Source organism: Oryza sativa, chromosome 1 (genome assembly GCF_034140825.1).
Source record: "Oryza sativa Japonica Group chromosome 1, ASM3414082v1".
In the NCBI taxonomy this organism is placed as follows: Eukaryota; Viridiplantae; Streptophyta; class Magnoliopsida; order Poales; family Poaceae; genus Oryza; species Oryza sativa.
The window spans coordinates 22552533-22576024 of NC_089035.1; the positions used below are offsets into that span (position 1 = coordinate 22552533).

General features: G+C 41.5%; 1 protein-coding gene and 1 long non-coding RNA gene across 2 annotated transcripts; both read left to right on the forward strand.

Moving 5' to 3' along the window:
- The first annotated feature begins 1346 nt into the window (after positions 1–1346).
- LOC136354537 (uncharacterized) lies at positions 1347–3327 on the forward strand. Its single transcript, XR_010738165.1, has 4 exons — positions 1347–1702; positions 1923–2329; positions 2438–2864; positions 3062–3327. It is a non-coding gene; the product is annotated as an uncharacterized lncRNA (long non-coding RNA).
- Positions 3328–10272: 6945 nt separating this feature from the next.
- On the forward strand, positions 10273–15109 carry LOC4326304 (protein indeterminate-domain 7). Its single transcript, XM_015766716.3, has 3 exons — positions 10273–11884; positions 11978–12377; positions 13676–15109. The coding sequence occupies exons 1-3, from the start codon at positions 11662–11664 to the stop codon at positions 14664–14666; spliced, it is 1614 nt and encodes a 537-aa protein (XP_015622202.1). The 5' UTR covers positions 10273–11661; the 3' UTR covers positions 14667–15109.
- The last annotated feature ends 8383 nt before the right edge of the window (positions 15110–23492 follow it).

The window sequence follows — 23492 nt, forward strand, 5'->3', positions numbered from 1 at the left end:
TTATCTTGAAATTATAGACTTTAGAGTTTAAACCCTTAGCATTAATGTTTTGATTTATTTACCTTGGTACTAATGTTTTGTTGGAGCAACAAAAGATATAGTTTTGTTACAAATTTAGTGTCAAATATGTATTTTGTGATACTCTGTCAAGTGTATATATAATTTTACAATAGTTTAAAATTTTATAAAATTTAGTTCCATCTATTTTTTATAAAATTTACTCTACTCAAAACTGAAATTGAAGAATATGGATAAAAAAAGAAAGAAATTTACTCTCATTTGTTTTAGTTTTTTTCTTAAAAAAACGCTTTTTCCTATTAGTACGCGCAATAAATGGAAATCAATCAAGAATAAATACTCAACCTCACTAAATTCTCCACATGTGTGTAATATTCGTCGGTATCTCTCTAAAGTGAAAACAATAACATCTTTATGCGTAATAGCATCTACCTTATTTTTTTTTCATGGTAGTTAGTGACTAGCAAATTGAAAATCACACAGGATATGAAGAAGTTAAAAAAAAAAAGTTCAAATACCCCCTAAGCTTGAAAACCCAAATTAACCCAAAGGAAAACAAAACGAGTGAAAAAGAATAAAATAGGAAATTACTGCCCATTTCCACCGCTGACTGTCCTACTACCCTGAAGCCTCTTCCGATCACCTCCGCCGGATTTGAGCACGCCGGCCGGCGAGGCCCGCCTCATCACCGCCAGGGCGGCGGCGCTCCCCTCTCTGCCTTCTCGCCGTCGAGGTATTGAGAACTATGGCCCCTGCAACCTACAATCCTCCGGCATCAGCAGGTCAGTTTTTTTTATCATTCAAGAATCTCTCTCGCTCCCCTAACAATGGCGAACGTCAAGTAAGCAAAATGCATTTCTTTTTCTCCCTCTTTTTCTCTCTTTCTTTTTTTCCATTTGTTTACATGCTGGTGGCCAGTAATTGCAATTCAACTCTGCCCTCGACAAAATATGCAACACTGACAACCGAATTCATTTCACCGGACAAAGGAAAATAAATATCTCCATTCTGTAGCTCACATGCATGCTTGGCTTCAAAAACAGTTTCAGTTCAAGAAAACCTGCTTCACACAATAAATCCCTTGGCTCCTTTCAAGATTGCTGCTAGTGTGTGTGTGTGGCAGGTTACCCTTTTGTCATCTTGAGCAGCAGATGTCAGAGAAGATTTCTGCTGTTTTTATTCAGTCAACGATTTGACTCATTAAAACAGACCAATGCATGTTAGGATGATCATAGCAAAAGCTCTCTTCTTGTCCTAGTTCTTTTGGAAAAGGGAAATGACTTGTTGAGTCATTTCTGCCTTTGCTCACCATTTATATTCATGATGAATCTCTGCCTCAGCTTCCTTCTTGTTTTGTCCTCCTTCAGAATCATGACATTTGACACTTTCTGCTTTCTAGCTATATTATGAATTGTCATTTCTTTCACACAAAAGAACAAGGAAAAAAGAAGAAGAAGATATGGTATGCCTCCACTCAAAATGAAAAAGGCTAGAAATTAGGAAACAATGAGCTTGCGTCCTTCTTCCTGGATATAAATTGTTTCATATGACATGATTTGTCTGCTGAGTGCTGACCTGAACTTCGCGGCATTATCTAGTACTACAAGCTTTTGGACCTAACCACTTATCAGAAAATTCCAGAGTCCATTTATGTCTTGATCAGTTCTACTTCAATAACTATATGGTATGTGCAAACTTTTTCTCTTTTTTGACCTTTTTCTGCTGACCTGTTTTTGTCTCATGGGACCAAACCAAACTGAATATTCAGAATGTTTTCATTCTAGTTTTCAAAAAAGAGCTGAATTTTGACTGCGCCTACATTCGTTGATCGGCGATCGCTGTCCCGACACCGTTTTATTTCTTGTCTTTCTCACTTGCACTGCACTTGAATTAATCCTCCACAGGGGCTGGCTGACAAACACAGATCCACTGGGACATCTGCTTCATCAAACTGGCACACACCCTCCCCTCAGCAAACAGCAACTCCTCCTGAATCCGTTTCAGTTCATGTCTGAAGTCCAAGGCCTCTCTGCATTTCAGCTGCTACAGTTCTCCTGGGACAAGCCTGCTCCTGTTAAATTGCTAATAGGATACTTCCTGTTTGTATGGTGTACAGTGTACTGTACTGTTATTTAACTGTGGTTAATTTAAACAGGTCATTCTGCTCTATATGATTGAGCCAAATGCACATAGGAAGAACAGCGCGAGATAGAAGAACCGGGGGCGAATGCAAAAGAATAATGATGTTAGTTACATGTCTTTTTCATGCCTTGTCAGTCAGTAATAAGAAACTTTAAATGCCATATTTCAGGTATTTACATGTCTGAATCAAATCCGAGATTAACTATTCTAGTATGTGTATTTATTTACATGTCCAAATCATAGCCTTGACCATTCATGTCTTTATTTTCCCCCTCAGATTATCATGAAGGAAATCTATGAGCAAACAGCTAGCAGCTTTTATTATTGATAGACTTGGCCCTGGCTAGTCATTTGGAGCAGCAGGGTTTAGGAAATTATGGGTCTCTAAACCTCTGGAGATTGGCCAATTGTCAGTGCCATCTAGCTCATATTGTACTGTACATCTCTTTCTTGAATCTGTACCGGTGACAGAACAATGGCATCATCAGTATATTATCCTACCAAACCACAGTTTTCCTTGGACAGATTTGCAGCTAAGGTTGCTGTCACCACCCTACATTCTCAGTTAGAAACGGAGCCAAGCATCCAAGAACACCTACAACTTGGCGACAACGACGAATTCGATTTTCTGTGAAGCCTGATCAGTGGCTTGTCCTCATGTTCATCAAAAAATAAATAAATCCAAGCAAGCAATTATCATCAAGGTGTTATGCATTTCATAATATCCTCCTCCTCCTCCTATCATCTTCTTATGTCCATCTCTTGTACTAACAAACTAACCATTCGTCCTGCCAATTTTGTTGTGTTCTTGTTTGCCTTGTGGATCAGAAGATCCAGTTTTCAGGGGTCCCTGTTGCTGAATCCTTAGCTTTTCTTCTTCTCCATGTTGGTGTGTTTTCAGGGTCTCCAGATTCAAAAACTGCGACTGCAAGATGGGGAGGAGCATGTCCTTGTCCTGATGCAGACTTTGCTTATATTCTGGCTCATAATTCGCGCCTTGACCGCATTTTTTAAAAAAAATCATACATGAATAGAAATTCAAGCATATCGATATCGATGTCGATATGGGTTGGAAAAGGAAGAGGGGAAAAGAACCACCATCTTCTGAAGAAATTTTTGGTAAGTCTGAATGAATGAAAGAATGATTGTGATTGATTGGTTGCTAAATACACAATTCTTGCACTCGTGTGATGGCATGCTCACACTTTGCAAACAACTCTTATTTTGGTTGTGCTGTTTGACTCGATTCAGAGCGAAGGCACTACTAAAAAGCCAAAGCCCGTGCCAATTATCTGCTAATGATTGGTGTTCATGTGTGCTTCCTCTTTTTGGCCGTCTTGTAGTAGCTGGGAAAAAGTTTTTTGCATCTGATCTCTTTGGATGCTAAAGAATGGCAGCTTTGCAAACCATCTGAATGATGATTTGCTGCAGAAAAAAAATAAAAGTGTTGGATGGATCAGGAAGTCATGTGTTGGATGAGTGCTTTTTCTAGCCTAGCCCAAAAGGACCAAAGCAAAAAAGACAGGCAGCTTGTGTACAAATGTACATGTACATGTGCTTCTGATCAAAAGGTGAATTGGGATTTGGGAGTGTTCCATTGCTTCAGGAGTAATGCTTTTTTATTGTTCCACAAAAAGGGTGAGAGATTTAAACAAAACCTCTGACAAGACATCATGTGAAGGTGTAGCAGTTTTATGACACAAACTGTTAGTATTTACCCTACCAGTTTCAACGGGAAAACAAGTAGTACTATTTGTCAATCCATCTCAAATTTCAAAATTCAAAAATTATCCCTAAATAAGTGAATATTGTTTGCCAATCCAAAATTTCTTCCAACCTCTAATTTAAAAATTATATATATTTATTATACCCTCAACTACAGCCCACTAGTGACATCTCTATTAGTATAGGGCATCTAGGTCATTTACCTTTTCTCATAATTGACTCATAAGTAATAAAGTGATCAGTTATTTTGGGATATAGGATAAATATATTCGGGAAATACTTACTACCTGAGACCTAAGTACGAAAGCTCAATTTACAAGGGGAAAATGACATATGAGATACTATTCACAAGTCAAATGACATCCCAGCGGTTAAAACCACTTGAATTCGGGAAGGGGAGATCACATGTTCGAGTCCGTATGCTAACTAAGGGTTTATGGGACTGTCGGGTATAAACTCAGACCGCTAGGGTTTCATGTAGCCAGCGTGTTTGAGCTGTTTACAACAATCATATCTCTATATCGTTTTTTTCCTTGCGTGTTGAATAAAAACTTTTTTTGAAAAAAAAAAGAAATACTAGCAAGAATTCCGCAAAGCCGACACGTTGGCCGCACACGGTTTGTGAGACGGCCCCACCCGTCAGCCACCCATCGAGGCCGGAACCAGAACCCCGCCGTGTGCACCTAGCAATTATGCCCATGGATCACGAGGATGAGGTGGCACATGGTATGTCCGTCCCCTCTTGACGCTTGTCCGGATGCCATCAGGGGAATATAATACAGCAGAATCAGACAGCGACCACAGCTCTCTCTCTCTCTCTATCTCTGCTAATCACCAGTGTTAACCCCTGCTCCACTCTGCTCCAGTGGCCCCTGATTAGGCAGCTCCTCCTCACGCTAATCACCATTGGTTAAGATTAATTAATATTTATTTTCCATGGCTAATTAATCCCATTAGTTATCACCATTGAGGGGATGACGCGTGGGCCCCACACTGATGCAACCGGCCGGCGACATGATAGCTCCAAAAAGTTCCTAATCTAATCTCTAATCCGGCCTAGCTGCTAGTTTGCCTGAGAGATCAAGCATTAAGATAAATTAATCAGGATTAACTTTTTAATTAATTAGCGGTTAACTTTTCGCACTAGGCTCCTGGCGAATCTTTGGGTTTTTTTTCTTAATTAATTATAGGGGTTTGGAAGACACGGAAGGCTAATTAAGCTTGGCTTACGTACACGTATGTATGTTGGGTGGGCGGCGGTATTTGTTTTGCTTTTATTTTTTTTATCTCGGATAAATTAATTTGATAGAAATGCACCATGTTATCAAGTGGATGGAATCCTATGTGACATTTTATAAAGAAATAAATTAAAAAATACAGGTATTATTATTTAAGTATATACTATCAGGTTTAGTACTGCTTGTGCAAGCTCCCTCTAAAAAAAAGTTCTCTCTTTCATTTAGCACAAGTTGTGCACAATACATTCTTTTTTTTACACTTTGCTTTGAATACAGACACAAACTTTGTGGTGAAGATCAAGGAATGTATTATTGTTTTTTACAGCTCAGACAAGGAAAGCTGGTATGTATGCATTTTTTTACACGATAATTATATTAGTTTGAACTTTGAAGCCGTTTGATTTATGGAACTGTTATTCGGTTGGTGCAAACGGCAGAGTAACACTGCACTGTACCAGCCATCAATTATTGTAGAAGTCATCCTTAGACTTCCTCTCCCCTTTGCTTTTCTCAAAGGGTGAAAGGGTAGAAAGTCATTTAAATATATTTTATCCTATATATATGTCTATATAATTTATTCCCACTAAATACAATTAAAATTGTTTTCCTCTTCTCTTATTGCACCACATTAGCTCAATAAATTTCATCAATTAGATCAAAGTTTAGAGCTCCAGATCACCCCAAAGTACCTTTACTATTGACCATTTGATTATTCTTCACAGATTATTTCAGTTTTATACATTATACCGCTTGAATTTACCTCGTAGCCATATATAATTATCTCTATTTAATCTAGAAGTTGATCAGCCACATCCATCATCAATTCTAGACCAGTGTTGCTATATGTCATGTTAATATCATGTAAAGAAACAGTTAAAAACATCATGTAAAAAAAGACAACACTCAGTTCTGTTTTGACAACCAAATGGACTAGCAATCGATTATTAATTATATCAGCATATTATGATCTTATATCTTTTGTTAGTTCATATCAAGTTGTGACATGCTTATAATATACACAATATCTTCTAATTTCATCTCAATGATTTGCTTATTTTAATTTCATAAAGATTTTCACAACAACGTGCAGGGTATCATCTAGCAGTATATCTTAAATCCTGTGCACATATGTAAAGGACTAACATTTTATTAACTGATTGTATGGATATACAGCATGACTTATATTTCATAGAGGGACACTAGAAACTATTTTCACAAACACATGGGTTTCATTTTTACTGATGAGCTATAAGAAAATCCTCTTATAATAACAATGATGGTCATGTAGTCTAAAACCCTATCCAAAAGTTGATTCGCACATATAGCAGTTTCTCCACTGGCATTTTGTTAGAGACAGTCCATCGACCTACCTCTGCAAACGGATTTTACCCACCTGTGAAAATGTTTTTTTAAGTAGCGGAAACATTTGATTACATAAGAGGAATTATAATTGGTAATAACCTAATATATATTGTTTTTACGACTTATCTAAAAAATAGAATTGGCCCATGCATATAAACATGGGCGAATTCAGGCTATAAATTTCATATAAAGGCTTAAGCCCTAGCCCTAGGAATCAAACTCTATGTAAATTTCATATAAATTTTATAGGAGCATATAAATTTAGAGTAAATTTTACAAAACTATTGGTACTTTGACTAAATTATCACAACACTATAGATTTAAAGTGTTGTATCATAAAACTACATATTTAATATAAGATTTATCACCAAACCATACATTTAAGGCCAAGTATAAAAAACTACAGCTTGAGTATTGGAGTTATCACAAAACACAGATGCCACTACTATCATGTTGAGAGTTACAAATGTTGTAGTTATGCACTTAACTTTGTACAAAACATATTGTTTTTTGATCTTCCATCTTAAATTTGTAGTTATTTCGTAACTTCAGCACTGAATATGTAGTTTTTCGACACATCACCTTAAATCTGTAGTTTTATGATAGTTTGGTTGAAGTATATATATAGTTTTGTGAAATCTAGTCATAAATTTATAAGGAATTAGGATAAAATAACAAAGTTGAGCCATAGGCTTAGCTTCTGGCTGGCTCCGCCCCCGCATATAGAAATTGTGCAGAGGTTGGAAGATTTATTATTATTATTTTCTCTATGTTAAAGTTCTAAATACTTGTGCAATTACAAGTTTCAGGTCACGAGACAATTAGACTGAATCTTCTTACCCGCCCCCTATGTTCTTCACTCACAATCTCGGCGCGTCAGTGATGGACGAAAGTTTATCGTTGGAACTCCCAAAACAATGATACTAGAAACTATGAAAAAAAAGGAACATCTGAGTTGACGCAAAAACGACTACTAAATTTTAGATCCCACCCTAAAATTTTATAGCATATCACATCGAACGTTTGAACACCTGTATGAAGTATTAAATATAGGCTAAAAAATAACTAATTATATAGATCACGACTAATTTACGAGACGAATCTTTTAAGCCTAATTTCTCCATGATTTGACAATATGGTGTTACAGTAAACATTTATTAATGATGGATTAATTAGGCTTAACAAATTTGTCTCGTAGTTGGATTCTGTAATTAGTTTTTTTATTAGTGCCCGAACATACCATACAACATTCTATATAATACCCGATGTGACACGCTAAAACTTTACAACCCTAATCTAAACACCCCTAATATTTTTGTGAAAAATACACTCCATTTCTCCACTCGGTGCACTACGTACTGTAGGCCCATGTAGCCTAGTATTTGCTTCTGTCAAGATTCCCCATCTACACATAAATGCACCATATCTAAAAAAAAAGTGTGCGCAAAAATATACTCCTACTACACTGTTCAATGGAGCATGTTGCATCACATAACTGGCACCACCCTAAAAACAGTAGCATGCAACAACATGCATAAAAAAAAGAGGCTTGGTAACTTTTTTTTTTATCTCTTTCAGGTGAAAACTATAGCTGACATTGTGGGCCCCACCCTCTCATTCTTCACATTGTGATATGTGGTGACCCCCACCAGAGACCCTAAAAATGTTTAAGCCAGTGGTTGCATGTGCATGCTTTGCATTGGACTGTCAAATGTCCAAATCCTTTTTTTAACCAGAGACCCTACATCATTCTTTTTTATGCTCCTATAAGCTTTAAGATGCCTCCCAAATGTCTTCTTGGGGCTGTCGAAATGCTTCAGTCTCAATCTTATGCATGTCCATGAATCTTTTGGAGGTTCTCTAGTCTAGGGGATCAAACCATCAGATCACAAAGCATGATTTTTAAGGTAAAGTCATTTTATGCATGGATCACTGCAAAAAGTTTCAGATTGTACTACTGTACTACTTCTAGCTAGTACTAGTACTCACCACTAATCTTACAGGATTAGTAGTGTCATCACTGTACATTAATAGCAAAATTCTCTTTCTTGATTCTGTTCCTGCAAAGTGTTTTTTTACCTGCAGTAAAAAGTACACCTGGGCTGGTGGCACCCTACACAACACAAGCACAAGAGTATGCATGCTTTTGAGTGTCACATGAAGCTCCTAGGCTGCAGTCACCAGCTAACTTTGGAAAATACGTCTCCATCTTTTTGAGAGGAGCAGTACTACCAAAATCCTTGATGCCATTGCCAAACACCCTAGTGCAGTGTGCAGTGTATAGCTTGCTGCATCCTACTTCTACTACTCACCCATCTGGTTACTCATCCTACCAGCTACTACTCCTACTAGTAGTACAGTAGTATAGTACTAGCACTGTTGCTGTGCACTGCCACTGTTACTTGCCTTGTGAACAAGCAACACCCATCACTTAGTTAAGCCTCAATAATCATTGCTTTAATTAATCTTTCTATTTTGTCTAATGCTACCAAGCTTATGTTTGGAGAGTTTCTGGCAGCTGTTTGCTGTAGCTTTCCTTCATAATCTCTGGCTCCCAAAACAGTCAATAGGCTTGATTAGAGAGTTTTTAGCAGCTGTATCTTTTTTCATAATTTCGAAAAGTTGTAGTCATACAATTTAGAAAGTTAACTAGAAGTCAAGCTGGTTTTCTTAGCTTTTTTAGATTCTCACCGGTTGGATTCTCACTAACTGTTTCTCAGAATTTAAAGCTCTTACCATTAGACCCTATATTTTCACATAGATTTTAAAAAATCTAGTTGTAACATATAGAGAATGATAAAAGAAACTAGAAGTTTGGTACCTAGTTTTTTCATATTCTACACTTATCAGAATCTCGAGTTCTGTTAAACATGGCTGATACTGGAGTATTAGCTAGGGCCTTCTTTGGTTTCATGGGCTAATTATTAGCCCCCACCTTTTAGCCCTAAATTAGCTCCCAAAGATCTAAATATGTGGGCTAATTTGGAACCAAAGTGAATTATTCCCCCTCAAAACATTAGCCCCTCAAAGGAGGTGTTAATGAGACTAATTTTCTGTGGGGACCATAAAAAAGCAGCTATCTCTCTCCTCTCTTTCTACTCTCTCTCTCTCTCCACCTTTTAGCATTGAATTAGCCCATGGATCCAAACATGCCATTCTAGACTAATGTTTAGCTTACCAATTCATAACTAAACATTAGCTCTGGGCTAATCTTTCAAATAGGGCCTAGTAGTAGCTGGGATGGATGTATCAGATGAGCACATTTGCTTGCTTAATTAGGTCGCATTAAATTCCCATGCACAGACAATCCTTGAACTTCCCTAGGTTCTCTTTCTCCCCCTCATCAGGTCAATTGGAAACTCATCATTCTATGATGTACTTCCACCTCAAGAGAACAAAAGAGAAAAAGGAGTGTTTATTTAATGCTCCATCTTTCATGAACAAATGACAAAGAAATAAACTACTAATTAATTAAAAACTGATAGTACTACTGCAGCAAGATCAGCTGTGGGTCTTGCAAAACCAAAGCAACTCTGAAGATATAATCCCATGGACAAATAACTGGTCCATGACAGGATAGGATTTCTACTATTTTTGAATTACGACCATCCATGATATGCATGGGGCCCAGGGTGACTCATCAAAAGAGAGAGAGAGAGAGAGAGAGAGAGAGAGAGGATGGGAAAAAAATAAGAATGATAAATCACACATGGCAATGTACAAAAAAATATATTGGCATATGCATGAATGTGAATTAGCATTATGGTTGGTGTGTACATGTATGAGTACTATTATATATCATATGTATTGTTGCTATCATATACATTGAGTGCAGGCCCTGGAATTTATAAAACAAATGTGATAAAATTGGAATCTACCTGTCTAGCTTATTGTTCCATTGATGCATACTTATCTCTGGTGTACCAACCAAGTAGGTGTACAACAGGTTAGATAAATAAAAAGAAAGAAGAAATGCAAGAGTTGATCATCAGGGACGGACGGTATCTGCACTTGTAAGGAGACAAGGGAAAAGACAGAAAAGCTCAACATCAGTGTAGCATTGTTAGGAGTGTTGTGTGATTTTGTGATTCAGGCACAAACCCAAACAGTTGCTCCTCATCTCTACTCTGTAGTACACAATTCTACTAGCTATAGCTAGTGCTGGTTCATCTACTACCAGTACACTGTTCTTGCCTCATGCAGATGCAGCTTCCTTGAGAATGCATAAAACAGTTCACTCACTGTGATATTGTGATATGTACACTAGTCATGCATTCTCAAGACTTGATTTTTTTTAAAATTGAAATATCTATTCAAGATTGATATAAACAACCCCTTGGCTTACTGATCAAAATTAACCAGTGAGAGCACATGTAGTAAAAAAGCTATTGGCACTGTGGTAATTACTCAAGTGAAAAAAAAAGGGGTTCAATTTTTGTTTCTTCTGCAAGCAAGAAAAGTGAAGAAGCTAGTCTGAAGAAAGTCTGAACTGCTCTACAAATCTTTTTAATCTTTTTAGCTGGCTCACACAGGGCCCTGAAAGTAAAGTATAGGATCAGCAGGCAGGAGCAGATAAAGAGGAGGAAGAAGAAAAGGGATTTGGTTTTTGGTGCCCTTCTCTTCTTCCATTTGCTCAGCTTTGCTTCTCCACTCTCCCCTCTGGCTACTTCAGCTGCTGCCTGCCAAGCAACACACTGCTACTGCTCCTCTCCCCCAATCCTTTGATCTCTCTCTCTCCCTCTCTCTCATGGCTGCTGCTTGCCTGGCTAGCTAGCTTCCAGCTGCTTGCTTCTCTCTCTCTCTTCTCTTGAGCATCCTTGTTGTGTTCTACACTTGGTGATGCTGCTGCTTCTGCTCTGAGTGTGTGTAGACTGTAGAGAGAGAGAGGAGAAGGAGGAGGAGGAAGGGAAAGAAAGAAGAATCTGAAAATTGCTTTAGAGTCATTGACCACCCTAGTTTCCTCCTTGTTTGTCCCCCCCTCCCCTCCTCCTTCTTGTTTGTTCCTTCCTTGAGATTCTCTGAACTCCCTTCATCCTACATGCCCTCCTGTCTCCTGCCTCCATTCTTCAGTTTTAATGCATCCTCTTCATCACTTCACTTGAGCCTCCCAAAATTCATTGCTTCCATGGTGAGGCAGATGCTGCATGCTATGTAGCAAGAAAAGATCGAAGCTCCTATGTTTCATCACCATCTTCAGCAGCAGCAGCAGCAGGAGGAGGAGGAGGGAGGAGGATTGTTCTTGGTGGAAGAGGCCGCCGAGGCAGCAGATCAGCAGCAGGAGAGCAGCATGTCCAACCTGACCTCCTCCGCCTCCACCGTGCCGCCGCCGCCGCCGCCATCCTCCGGCAACAACGGCAACAACAGCAACAAGAGGAAGCGCAGCCTCCCGGGCAACCCAGGTGCGTTCTTGTATAGCTAGCTCCTCGATCGATCCGGGCTCCGTTAATTTTCTCGGCAATTAAGCGAAAGCAATTGATCGAACCTATATATAGACCCGGAAGCGGAGGTGGTGGCGCTGTCGCCGGCGACGCTGATGGCGACGAACAGGTTCGTGTGCGAGATCTGCGGGAAGGGGTTCCAGAGGGACCAGAACCTGCAGCTGCACCGGCGGGGGCACAACCTGCCGTGGAAGCTGAAGCAGCGGGGGAGCAAGGAGGCGGTGAGGAAGAAGGTGTACATCTGCCCGGAGGCCAGCTGCGTCCACCACGACCCCTCCCGCGCCCTCGGCGACCTCACCGGCATCAAGAAGCACTTCTTCCGCAAGCACGGCGAGAAGAAGTGGAAGTGCGACAAGTGCTCCAAGAAGTACGCCGTCCACTCCGACTGGAAGGCCCACTCCAAGATCTGCGGCACCCGCGAGTACAAGTGCGATTGCGGCACCATCTTCTCCAGGTCCTTCTTCTTCCTCCCTCCTCCTCCATCTTGCTTGCTTCCATCCATCCATGGCGATCGATTGCAGCACTTGCACTCCTACTGCCTTCTGCTCAGATATACCTGCCTTGGCTGGCTTGCCGTGCTCCTTTCTCATTGCCACTTTGCCAGTAATCCAGTGTTCTCGCTGCCGCCTGCGCTTTCAGTTGGCACAGTGACGAGTAGGAATCGAAGCAGCCTATAAGATGAGCGTTTGTTAGTGTTAACACACCTGTAATCATCCAATAATTAGGGCAGCGATAGATATACCGGTTGTTGATTAACCAGCAACAACCATGTGCCCATCCCTGCCGCGAGCATCTAGCCGAAAAGATTTGTGAACAGTGGCAACTAGTACGTAGCTTAGCTAGCTGCTCGCTGCAGCAGCGAAACAAGCAAAGAAAAGAAGCCATATCGATCGATCGACATCGACATCGAGATCGAGATTGGAGTCGTTTCTTGCCTCTTCTTCTTTTTGTTTCTTGGCTTGTGCTGCCACTGCCATCCATGGCTGAAACCTCCTTTGGATTGATCCGGGCTGATGAATGCGCACGGTGCAGGACCCGATGGAGACGACGACGACGATGACGACGACGCTACTAGTGGTAGCTAGGTTGGTGGTAGTACTACTGGCTTGTGCGTATGCGCGTGTCTGTTTGCATTGCGTCCGTGTGATGAGAGAGAGAAATGAGAGATTGGGAAACAAACAAGCAGCAAAGCTATTTGCCCATAGGACAAAGGAAGGAGGGGAGATCTGAGCTTGATGATGATGAGCTATGGCTAGCTAGCTGTGGTGGCAGCTGATGATGCTGAGCCATGGAGGAAGAAAGAGAGGAGGAGGAGGAAGAAAGAGAGACATGTGAATCTCTTTGCAGTCGTCTGCATCCTGCTCCTGCATGGATGGATGGATGGCTTTTCCATCTCTCTCTCTCTCCCTCTCTCTCCCAGGCTTTGCCTATGCTGTTCATCCTAGCCACTATTCCTCCTGCCTAATTGCCTACTCCACTCTACTCTGCAAGAGTGTTCATGCATGGCTATCTCTCTGTGTTGTCACTTCCATGGAGTTCATTCTAGCTTGAGCATCTCTCTCTATCCTTTTTTTTTTTGAGATGGCTATAGGTGTAGTAGGAGTGTAGAAGCAACAATGACAAGTGAGCAAGAATACGGGGGAAATATGATATCTTTGGCTTTTGGCCTTTTGAAATTTGATGTTTTTTGGTTTTGGTGTGATCCGTGTGGTTTTTGATGTGTGTGTCTTTCGGTTCTTGCATTGCATGCAGGCGTGACAGCTTCATCACGCACCGGGCGTTCTGCGACGCGCTCACCGAGGAGAGCGCCAAGGCCATCGGCGGCATCCCCGCCGCCATGGCCGCGCCGGGGCACCACCACCACCACCACCACCACCACCACCAGCTGCTCTTCTCGCCGCCGCCGGTCATGGCGCACCACCAGGAGCTCGCCGCGCTGCAGGAGCAGCAGCAGCAGCAGCATCACCAGGATGTCATGCAGTCGCCGCACCAGCATCAGCAGCAGCAGCAGCAGCGGCAGCAGCTGGTGCAGCAGAACTGCGGGTACGCCGTGAAGCCGGAGATGGCGCCGTGGCCGACGACGATGCCCTACGACCACCACCACCCGCTGCTGCAGCCGCTCTGCAACGCCAACGCCGCCGCCACGGCGCAGAGCTCGGCCACGTCCGCGCCACCGACGACGCCGCAGCTGCCCGCCGCCGCCGCCGCCGCGCACCTGTCCGCCACGGCGCTGCTGCAGAAGGCGGCGCAGATGGGCGCGACCATCGGCGGCGCGGGCACCGGCGCCGCGGGCGCGCACTACGCCCACATGGCGTCCCCGGCGGGCGCGGGCGCGCCGGCCGGCGGCAGCGCCACCTTCGGCCTCGGCCTGTCGTGCCTCAACACCCACCAGGACGGCGGCGGCGGCGGAGGCAACGGCCTCATCCCGGCCGGGATGATGGGCCACCTCGCAAGAACCGCCTCCCACGGCCGGAGCGGCGAGGACGTCGCCGGCGCCGGCGGCGGTGGCGGCGACGGCATGACGAGGGACTTCCTCGGCCTCCGCGCCTTCTCCCACCGCGACATCCTCCTCGCCGGCTTCGACTCGTCGTGCATGGGCCACGTGAACGCCGCCGCCGGCATGGCCGGCTACGAGCCACCACCACCGCACCATGGACAGCCACAGCACCAGCACCAGCAGCAGCAGCAGCAACAGCAAGGCGGCAGCAACGAGCCATGGCATGGCATGGGCAGCCATAGCTAAGCTAAGCTACTTTAGCCATAGCCATTTCTTCTTCCTTCCTCTCATCAGCTAGCCATGCATCACACTTGCCACCACCACCATTGCCTTGCTCTTAGCTAGGGTCAGGCCATCACTGCTTTTGCTATACTACTCTAGTGCAAAGATGCCTTTTTTGAAATGGGTAAATCTCTCTCATATTTCTCCTCTCCTTTTTAAACATCTTGTGTTTATGATATAATCTCATGATCTTGGAAGCTAAGCAAGCAAGTAAAAGCAGCCATGGCGAAGGCATGGATGGATGGATATGATACGGTACTGCAGGCAATCAGTCAGGGAGTTTGTAATTTTTTGTTCGTTTGGTAGGAGGAGAGAACTGTATAAGCTAAGCACGGATCAGGTGAAGGAAAAACTAAAGCTATGTGACAATCAATAATAATACATGCACCCATCATCTCTTTTTTGTATACTCTAGTAATATATTTCTTCTTATTTTTCAATTGCACTTCACTAGAAAACTTACAATTATATATCACCCTCTCAGTTGCATTCCAATAATGTGATGTGATGCATTCCTTTTTGGGAGTAATATATGAACTCTATATAGGGATATAGGAGTATGATGAATGAACTGATCAGTCATTTTCTATATAGATTTTTAAGAAAATATTAGCTTGGAGTAGCTAGGAAGATATCCCATACTAATAATTTTGAGATGGATATGATGTGTGGCCTATGGTGATATATATATGAGTAGTTTATTGTGTGATACACATGAGTGTCCGTGTACTGTTTGCTGCAATCAGTCGATGTACTCGGGAGTGCCGAGTACTGTTCGCCCGTGACAAGTTTTTGTTTGGTAATGGTCATGGGCGGGCATTATTCCATGCTGGAAAGGAAAAAAAAACAATGAAAAACTTATATATATCTGTGTGTGGTGTGTAGATGCCTTCTTGGAAACTTTATTCTAGTTTCAAGATAAGACAATGTAGTTTTTTACCTAGACTTCACTAGTGTGATGCCACTGTACCTAATCTAATTTTCTGGAACTAAAAAAATTGCAAATGTGTAAGTTGCTACTCCTACTAGCTAGTTTCTTGATCTCACCCTCACGTTGACAGGGTAAAGAAAATTGGGTATATATATTTACCTTCAATCTCCTGAAGTTCGTGTTATACTCTTATACTCTTCTCTCTTTTTTTTAACGAAAACCATTATACCATCATCGATCTTTCTCTTGTTTGTTTTCTTCTAAAAGGTTTTATGTTAGCAACTCACTATTATCATAATAAGTTTCACGTTGGTTTCTAGCTGATGTGTTTAGTTAATCCTATGTATCTATAAGGTTCATTCTCACTAAATCCTATGTTTCAGGTAATTCTTAATTCTCTTTTCTACAATGAAGTCACATCATTTCAATTATTTCTCTTTAGATTAATCATCAAGGGTGTAAAGTTCATCGCTTCTTCCAAAAACCACACCATACAATCCAATCATTTATAACATTTGGATAATTGATCAAGATGCAAAATATATAAGCACATGAAAGAAAATCGTATAGGTATATATGTAAGTAAGAAAATTCTAACTCATATATACTATTTTATCGCTTAAATTTTCTCGTGGGAACGAGCAGGATACCTATCTAGTTTACTTACGACTGCTCCAATTTATATAGAAGAATAGCATAATTCATGTACTTAAAATGATGTGCTCTTTGTTTGAAATCCTCCAGAGATTATTTTTGCAGCATTATCATCGCAAAATATCCTTTTTATTTTGAAAAATCCTACTTATCATGATTCACAGATTTTATCGGAGAAATCACAGGAAACGAGAGAAAACACTAAAACAAATATGCCGGTATATATTTAACCATTTTCTTTTGATCTTCTTGCCTCTTCATTGCTTACAAAAGTTCCATATATATAGCTTGATATATATATATATATATATATATATATATATATATATATATATATATATATATATATATATATATATATATATATATATATATATATATATATATATATATATATATATATATATATATATATATATATATATATATATATATATATATATATATATATATATATATATATATGCCTATGGCCCTCTGTCTTTGCTGCTATAGTATTTTCTTCCAAAATCTTTAGCTTCTCAAATATTACAGATTTTTGCTACCTTAGATTATGAGAACCAGTAGCTATAAATCTAGAAAATAAACTTAGCTAGAAACAGGGGTAACCTATTTTTATAAAGATTTTTACCAGTTGGCTACTCGAAATGCTTATCAGAATTTTCAGCGCCCAAAACATGGCCTATCAATGGTGCTAATTAACAGCTATGATAGATACCAATCAAAAGAATTTATTGGTGTATAGATATCATATACAAGGGTGACGTACGTGAGATTTCTCTAAAAAATATGACGAACTTACACCTTTTTTTAATTGTTAATACGTTGAAGCTCAAATTAGTTTTTGGTAAATAGGAGGGTCCATCTAAGAACGAGGAATAGAAAGATATAAGCATGCATGTCATTAAATCCTACTATAAATTATGCACATCTTTTTCTTGAGACAACAAGAAAATGTTTGCATGTATATATACATATTATTATTGGTAAATTAATATGATAAGCTCCTAATGAATCTCTTGGGGCTTATAATAATAAGCATGTACTCCCTCCGTCCTAAAATATAAGTGATTTTAGATGGATTTAATACATCTTAGTATGATAAATCTGGACAAGCTCCAGGATATGTCACATCCATTTAAAATCCCTTATATTTTAGGATGGAGGAGTAACTGTCACCCTATTTTTTAAAATATTTAATTTATCCCTAGACCACTTGTTTAAGCTAATATTATGTTTATTTTTTAAAATATTTAATTTATCTGTGTAATCAGCTAGGTTATCTGTAAAAATAATCTATGCTTAGATCTCCTCATCCTAGAAAGCATTGCTACTATGGCGCATGTATCGTAAGCGAAATTAATCTTAACCCCACTTTCTACTACTATATAAACTCTCTTCGTTTTAAAATAGTTATCCACATGGGGATTCATAATTTATCCCAAAATAGTTGTTACAACTACTACTTCTCTCATCAATCACTTTCCACTTAAATTTCTCCTCATTCTACTCACTTTTCTTCCACCATTTTCAACCATAGGCATTTAATATGGGGTTTTTCTTTCTCAAACCTTAACCTATGCTAGCCTAAAACAACAACTATTTCATCAATCCACGTATGATGTTTGTCACATTGGACAATCCTAAAACCGGTAGTTAACATCAGGACGGGAAGAAGATGTGAGGCGTGGAGAAGAGGACGAGCCAAGCTAGTGATCTCAGCAGCCGGCACGGAGAAGACAAGCCAGGTGATCTCACACAGCCTGAGACGATTGCTCCCTGCAGGCGGCAGCGACTGCTTTGTCACTGACCGTTTGCACTCCTCTTCCAAGTGTGTGTGTGTGTGTTTTGAAGGGTGAAACAACATATTCTCCGCAGCAGGGATGCGACAAAGAACCGCCTGTTAACCTGGCCCCGTTTGCTCTCTGGCCACTTTGGCTTGTAGGATATTATGATCTTACTTCCTCCGTCTCAAAATGAAGCCATTTATGAGGTTGGCACGAGTATTAAGAAAGTAGGTGAGAATGATTGGAGAAAGTGTGCGATTGGTTGAAAAGAGAAAGTATGTGAAGAAGAATGGTTGTGATTGGTTGAGAGGAGGAGGTAGGTGAAGAAATAGCTTCATTTTAGGACAAGACACTGTGCTAGAAATAGCTATATTTTGGGACGGAGGGAGTATATGAGAGCAGTTTAGGTACAATGGGGGATGCATGCACCTAAGGAATGCTATATGGCTTTCGAGTTTGAAGTGAACGAAGAACATGAATATTGTTTCCGAAAGAGTGCAGCACTACTTAAAAAAAGCTTTTCCCTAGCGGCCATTTCATATTTTTGCTGGCGGCTAGTCACTACTACGAAAACCATTTTTCGTGGCGGCCATTTTAGATTTTTGCTGGCGGAATTTACAGCCGCCACAAAACAAAGGCCAGTGAAGATCAAAATCTTCGCTAGCGGTTATTGACCGCCAGCAAAAATAGATTTTTGCTAGCGGTCATCTTAAGCCAATCGCCAGCAAAAATCTATTTTCACTGGCGTTGGCTTAGGACGGCCGGCTGAGTTATATCAGCCGCCATCGAAAAAGGATTTGGGGAACAAAAAAAACCGGTGCGCAGCTGCCCAGCCGCCAGTGAAAATACCCATGCAGCCACCCATTGATTCATTAATTTCAAATCCACCTCTAGATTCGCTGCTCATTTCCAAATTCAAACATGAAATACAAAATCATCATCAGCACAGATCAAACATCATTTACACAGATCAAACATGATTTACACATCATCTGGAACAACATGCAAAAAGAAAAAGAAAAAAAAAATCAAATCTAGCCCTAGCCGTGGGAGCACGGTCGACGGCGGCGGATCCGGCCACCCCGTGGCCAGGCGGCGGCGGATCCGGCCACCCCGCGGCCCAGCGGCGGCAGACCCGGCCACCCCGCGAGCCGCCGTCCGTCCCGAGCGCCGCCGCGCCCGCACCAGAGAGCCGCTGCCACCGCCGCGCCTGAGCTCGCCACGCCGCCTCTCGCTGCCGTCGCCCGCCCGCCTACCGTCACCGCCGCGCGCTTGCCTCGCGTTGTCGTCGTCGCCACGCCGAAAACGCCGCCGCCGACTGTGGGGTGGGAGGAGGATAGAGTAGAGGAGAGCAGCCGACGGCGGTGGAGAAGAGAGGGAGGAGAGACGCGAGGGAGAGAAGGGAGGGAGGGGAGCTGGAGAGAGGGGGCGGGTAGGTGGTGGACTGGCGGTGGGCCGTGTGGTCATATTAATAGATCGATGGTGGTTCATCTACCTTTCGCTGGCGGTTGCTTAAGTTGGCCGCCAGAAAAAATAATTGTATTATCCCTATCGGTCTGTATAACACAATCGCCAGCGAAAATTATCCATCTTCGCTAGCGGTGCACATAAGTGACCGCTAGCGAAAATAGACATATCTTCGCTGGCGACTGGTATAACGCGGCCGCCAGCAAAGATCTATTTTCGCTGGTGGTCGTTGCCCCTTACCCCCCCTCGTTACAATTTTGCTGGCGGTTTTGGCATTTTTCTGCCAGCGAAAATCATAGACCAACGCCATGAAAAATCATTTTTCTAGTAGTGAGTGTAGCCGCCAACAAGCAATGGCCAGTGAAAATAGAGTATTTTCACAAGCGGGAATTAGCCGCTTGCGAAAATATATTTTCACTGATGGCTATCTAAAGAGAACCGCTAGTGAAAATCACACCAGTAGATCCAAAATCCCTCACCCCAGATCCAAAATCCCATACCCCAAAATCCCCCACCCCAAATCCAAAATCCTTTGCCACCCTAATCCATTCACAAATCACAAATTCATCACAAATCTCATAATCCATTCAACAGATTCATTCACAAACATTCTAGACCATTCACAAATCACAAAAAATACAAAAAAAAAATTCATTGCCTGAAGGTTGTCGCTGCACTCTGCAACGGCCACCGCACCCGTCGCCGCTGCTACCACAACTGCAACCCGCTGCTGCCGCCGCCGAGGTCATCGCTGCACTCCGTCGCGGTTGCCGAACCCCGCCGCAACCGCAACCCACCACCACTGTCAAGGTCGTCGTCCCCATCCAGATTCGGCGAGAACAAGGCTAGATCCGAGCCGACAGCGGTGGCGGCAGCTCGATCTCACCGGTAGAGAGGGGGGAGAGCTCAAGATCGAGCACCGTCACATGGATCTCGACACCGCTGATCTCGTCGCCTTGTGCAGGGAGGGAGCCCACTACGGCCCTCCCGCGGCCTAGCAGCGGTCATGTCGTCGTCGCGGCGGCGGATCCGACCTTCCCCGTCATGGTGGCGGTGGCTCTAGCCTCCCTCGTCGACGTGGCGGTGGATCTGGCCACCCCCGTCATCACGACTGCCGGATTCGGCCTCGAGCTCATAGCGGAGAGGCGGTGGCGGCTATGGCAGCCGGCGGTGGTGGAGGAGTGAGAGGGAGAAGGAGAGACCGCGAGGGAGAAGGGAGAGGCGAATAAACTGAGGTGGGGGCGGTAGGTGGGCTAGGTGCAGTGGGTTTATATATTCGCCTCAATTTTTTTTTCAGCGGTCCTCTTTACCTACCGCCAGCGAAAATGCGATTTTCTAGCGGACACTTAAGAAGTCCGCCTCAAAAAATAGAGTTGTTTTTTTATGGTGGACCTCTTAGCATTCCCACCAACGAAAATCGGTTTTCGCTAGCGGTCCGTAACCCCCACCCCTTGTTATATTTTTGCTGGCGGTTTTTGCGTATGGCCGCTAGCGAAAATTATAGGGTAACACCATGAAAAATTGTTTTTCTAGTAGTGTATGCTGTGCGTTCGGCTCTTGCAGCTGGGAACTAATCCCTGAGGCATGTAAAACGGAGCAACTCATTAGCGCCTGATTAATTAACTATTATTTTTTAGAGTAAATTTCAGAAAACTACAACAATAGCGACATGTTTCAGTTTGCTACAACATTAGCGACATGTTTCAGTTTGCTACAATAATAACGTGGATTATCACAAAACTGTAACTTTTACGTTATATGCTGCTACAGTACATATAGGTGACAACTGTAGCAGCATATAACATAAAAGTTGCAGTTTTGTGATAATTTACCATGATATTGTTGTAGCAAACTGAAACATGTTGCTAATGTTGCAGCAAACTGATAATTTTGTCACTTTAGTTATAGTTTTCTGAAATTTAATCTATTTTTTTAAGAAAAGATAGATTAATATGCTTTTTTAAACATTTTTTATAGATTTTTTTAAATACCATTTAGTAGTTTCGAAAGTGTGCGCGTGAAAAACGAGAGAGGTGAGATTAGAAAAGTATAGAGAAGAACACAACCAAATACAGAGAATGGAAAAGCTTAACACATGCTCATCATTCACATAGTATAAAAATTGACCAACTCCTATGTTACACATACTATTATTATGTGTAAATTGTACTTTTGCCTATCTTTTATTATCAAAATACGTTTCAATTTAGACCGCTCTTAATCCAATATTTTACTTTGAACCAGCTATCTTTTCATTTGTTGCACTTTGTACCACCTCCACCGTGTTATCTAGACATGTTTGTGTTCTCCTCTAGCGAAGGTATTGCATGCTGCAGATGGGTGGGGGAGTTCGCCAGTGTGTCAGAGCCGATATGCCACTTGAGGTCATTAGGGTGTTAGAGAAATCGTATGGGGTGATCTAAAACTCTAAATCATAAGAAAGATAAAGTTAGCTAGTTCAAATTAAAAATATTGGATTAAGATGGGTCCAAAGTGAAACCATATCAATAAAAAGGTGGCCCGGAGTTCAATTCAATCTATTGTTATTGACCTAATGACCTCCCTATGCACCTAGCTGCATACTCCCTCCGTACTCGTAAAGGAAATCGTTTAGCACAGCGACACGGTCTCCAAAACATAATTTTAACTTCTTGTTTCTATAAAAATATTTATTGAAAAGTGATATATGTATATTTTTATGAAAGTATTTTTCAAGACAAATCTATTCATATAATTTTTACATTTTCAAACTCAATAAATTAAGAGTTATTCATGATTTATATTTCCAAGGTTTGACTTCAAAATTGTTCTAAACGACTTTCTTTACGAGTGCGGAGGAAGTACTCCTATATGGTTTCAAATATTTTCACTGGCTACTATTTATATTTTAGCTTTGACTGTTATCCTTTTTTGAAAAGAATATTGATGTGTACTTAAAAAGTAGGGTGCCATATTAGCAATGTGTGTTGTCCCGTAAATACAACCATACAACTTTTATTAATAATAAATTAACATATTACAAACTGTTAATGGTCATGTTAAAAATTGATGGTCAGACAATGGTTACAAGTAAATAAGAAGATTGGACTGACTTGGGTGCACACAATTTCATTTGGTAAATGGTGATGAATGCCGAAGCTATATATAGTCTTCTTTGATGAAAAATGCTCACTCCGTTTCAAAAAATGTATAAAGTTATTGACTTTCGCATAACGTTTGACCATTTATTTTATTAAAAATTTAGTATAAATACGTAAAAGTATAAGTTTAAGGTTATATTTTATTTGATGATAAAATAAGTCATAATGAAATAAATGATATTTATATAAATTATTTAGTAAGATGAATGGCTAAACATTGTGTGAAAAGCTAACAACATCATACATTTTAGGCAAAATTTGCTACAGGACACCCAAAAATTGTGTAATTAGCTGTGAGACACCGGAAAATCATGACACTGCTCATGAACACTACGAAAGTTGTGAAATTGGCTGTAGGACACCAGAGCCAATATTTTTTAATTTCCGAGACAAAAGAGGTCAGAGAAATTACTAAAAGACCATATTGCCCCTGGACGCTGCAGCTTGTAGACCAGACCAAGTCAGCATCATGTCCATCTCCCCCACCCGACTTCCCATTCCTCCCCAATCTCTAACCCTAGTCGACGGTGGCGGCGGCGTCGAATTCGGCGCCGGCGCTGGCGGTGAGGACGGCGGGCGACGACGACAACCTCAATGGTGCAAGTCTGGTCGAAGCAGATGCAGCAGAGTTCCATGTCGCTCACCTGTGCCCAAATGATCAACACAGAAAACTAAATTACACAATGTGTTTATGGGAGCCCAATCCAACCGATAACACTGAAATTGTTCAGCACTCAAATACCTCTGAGCATGCATCGTCATCGGCACTGTCATCACCAGGCAAAGGGGATGGCAGGGAGTACTTTGTGCC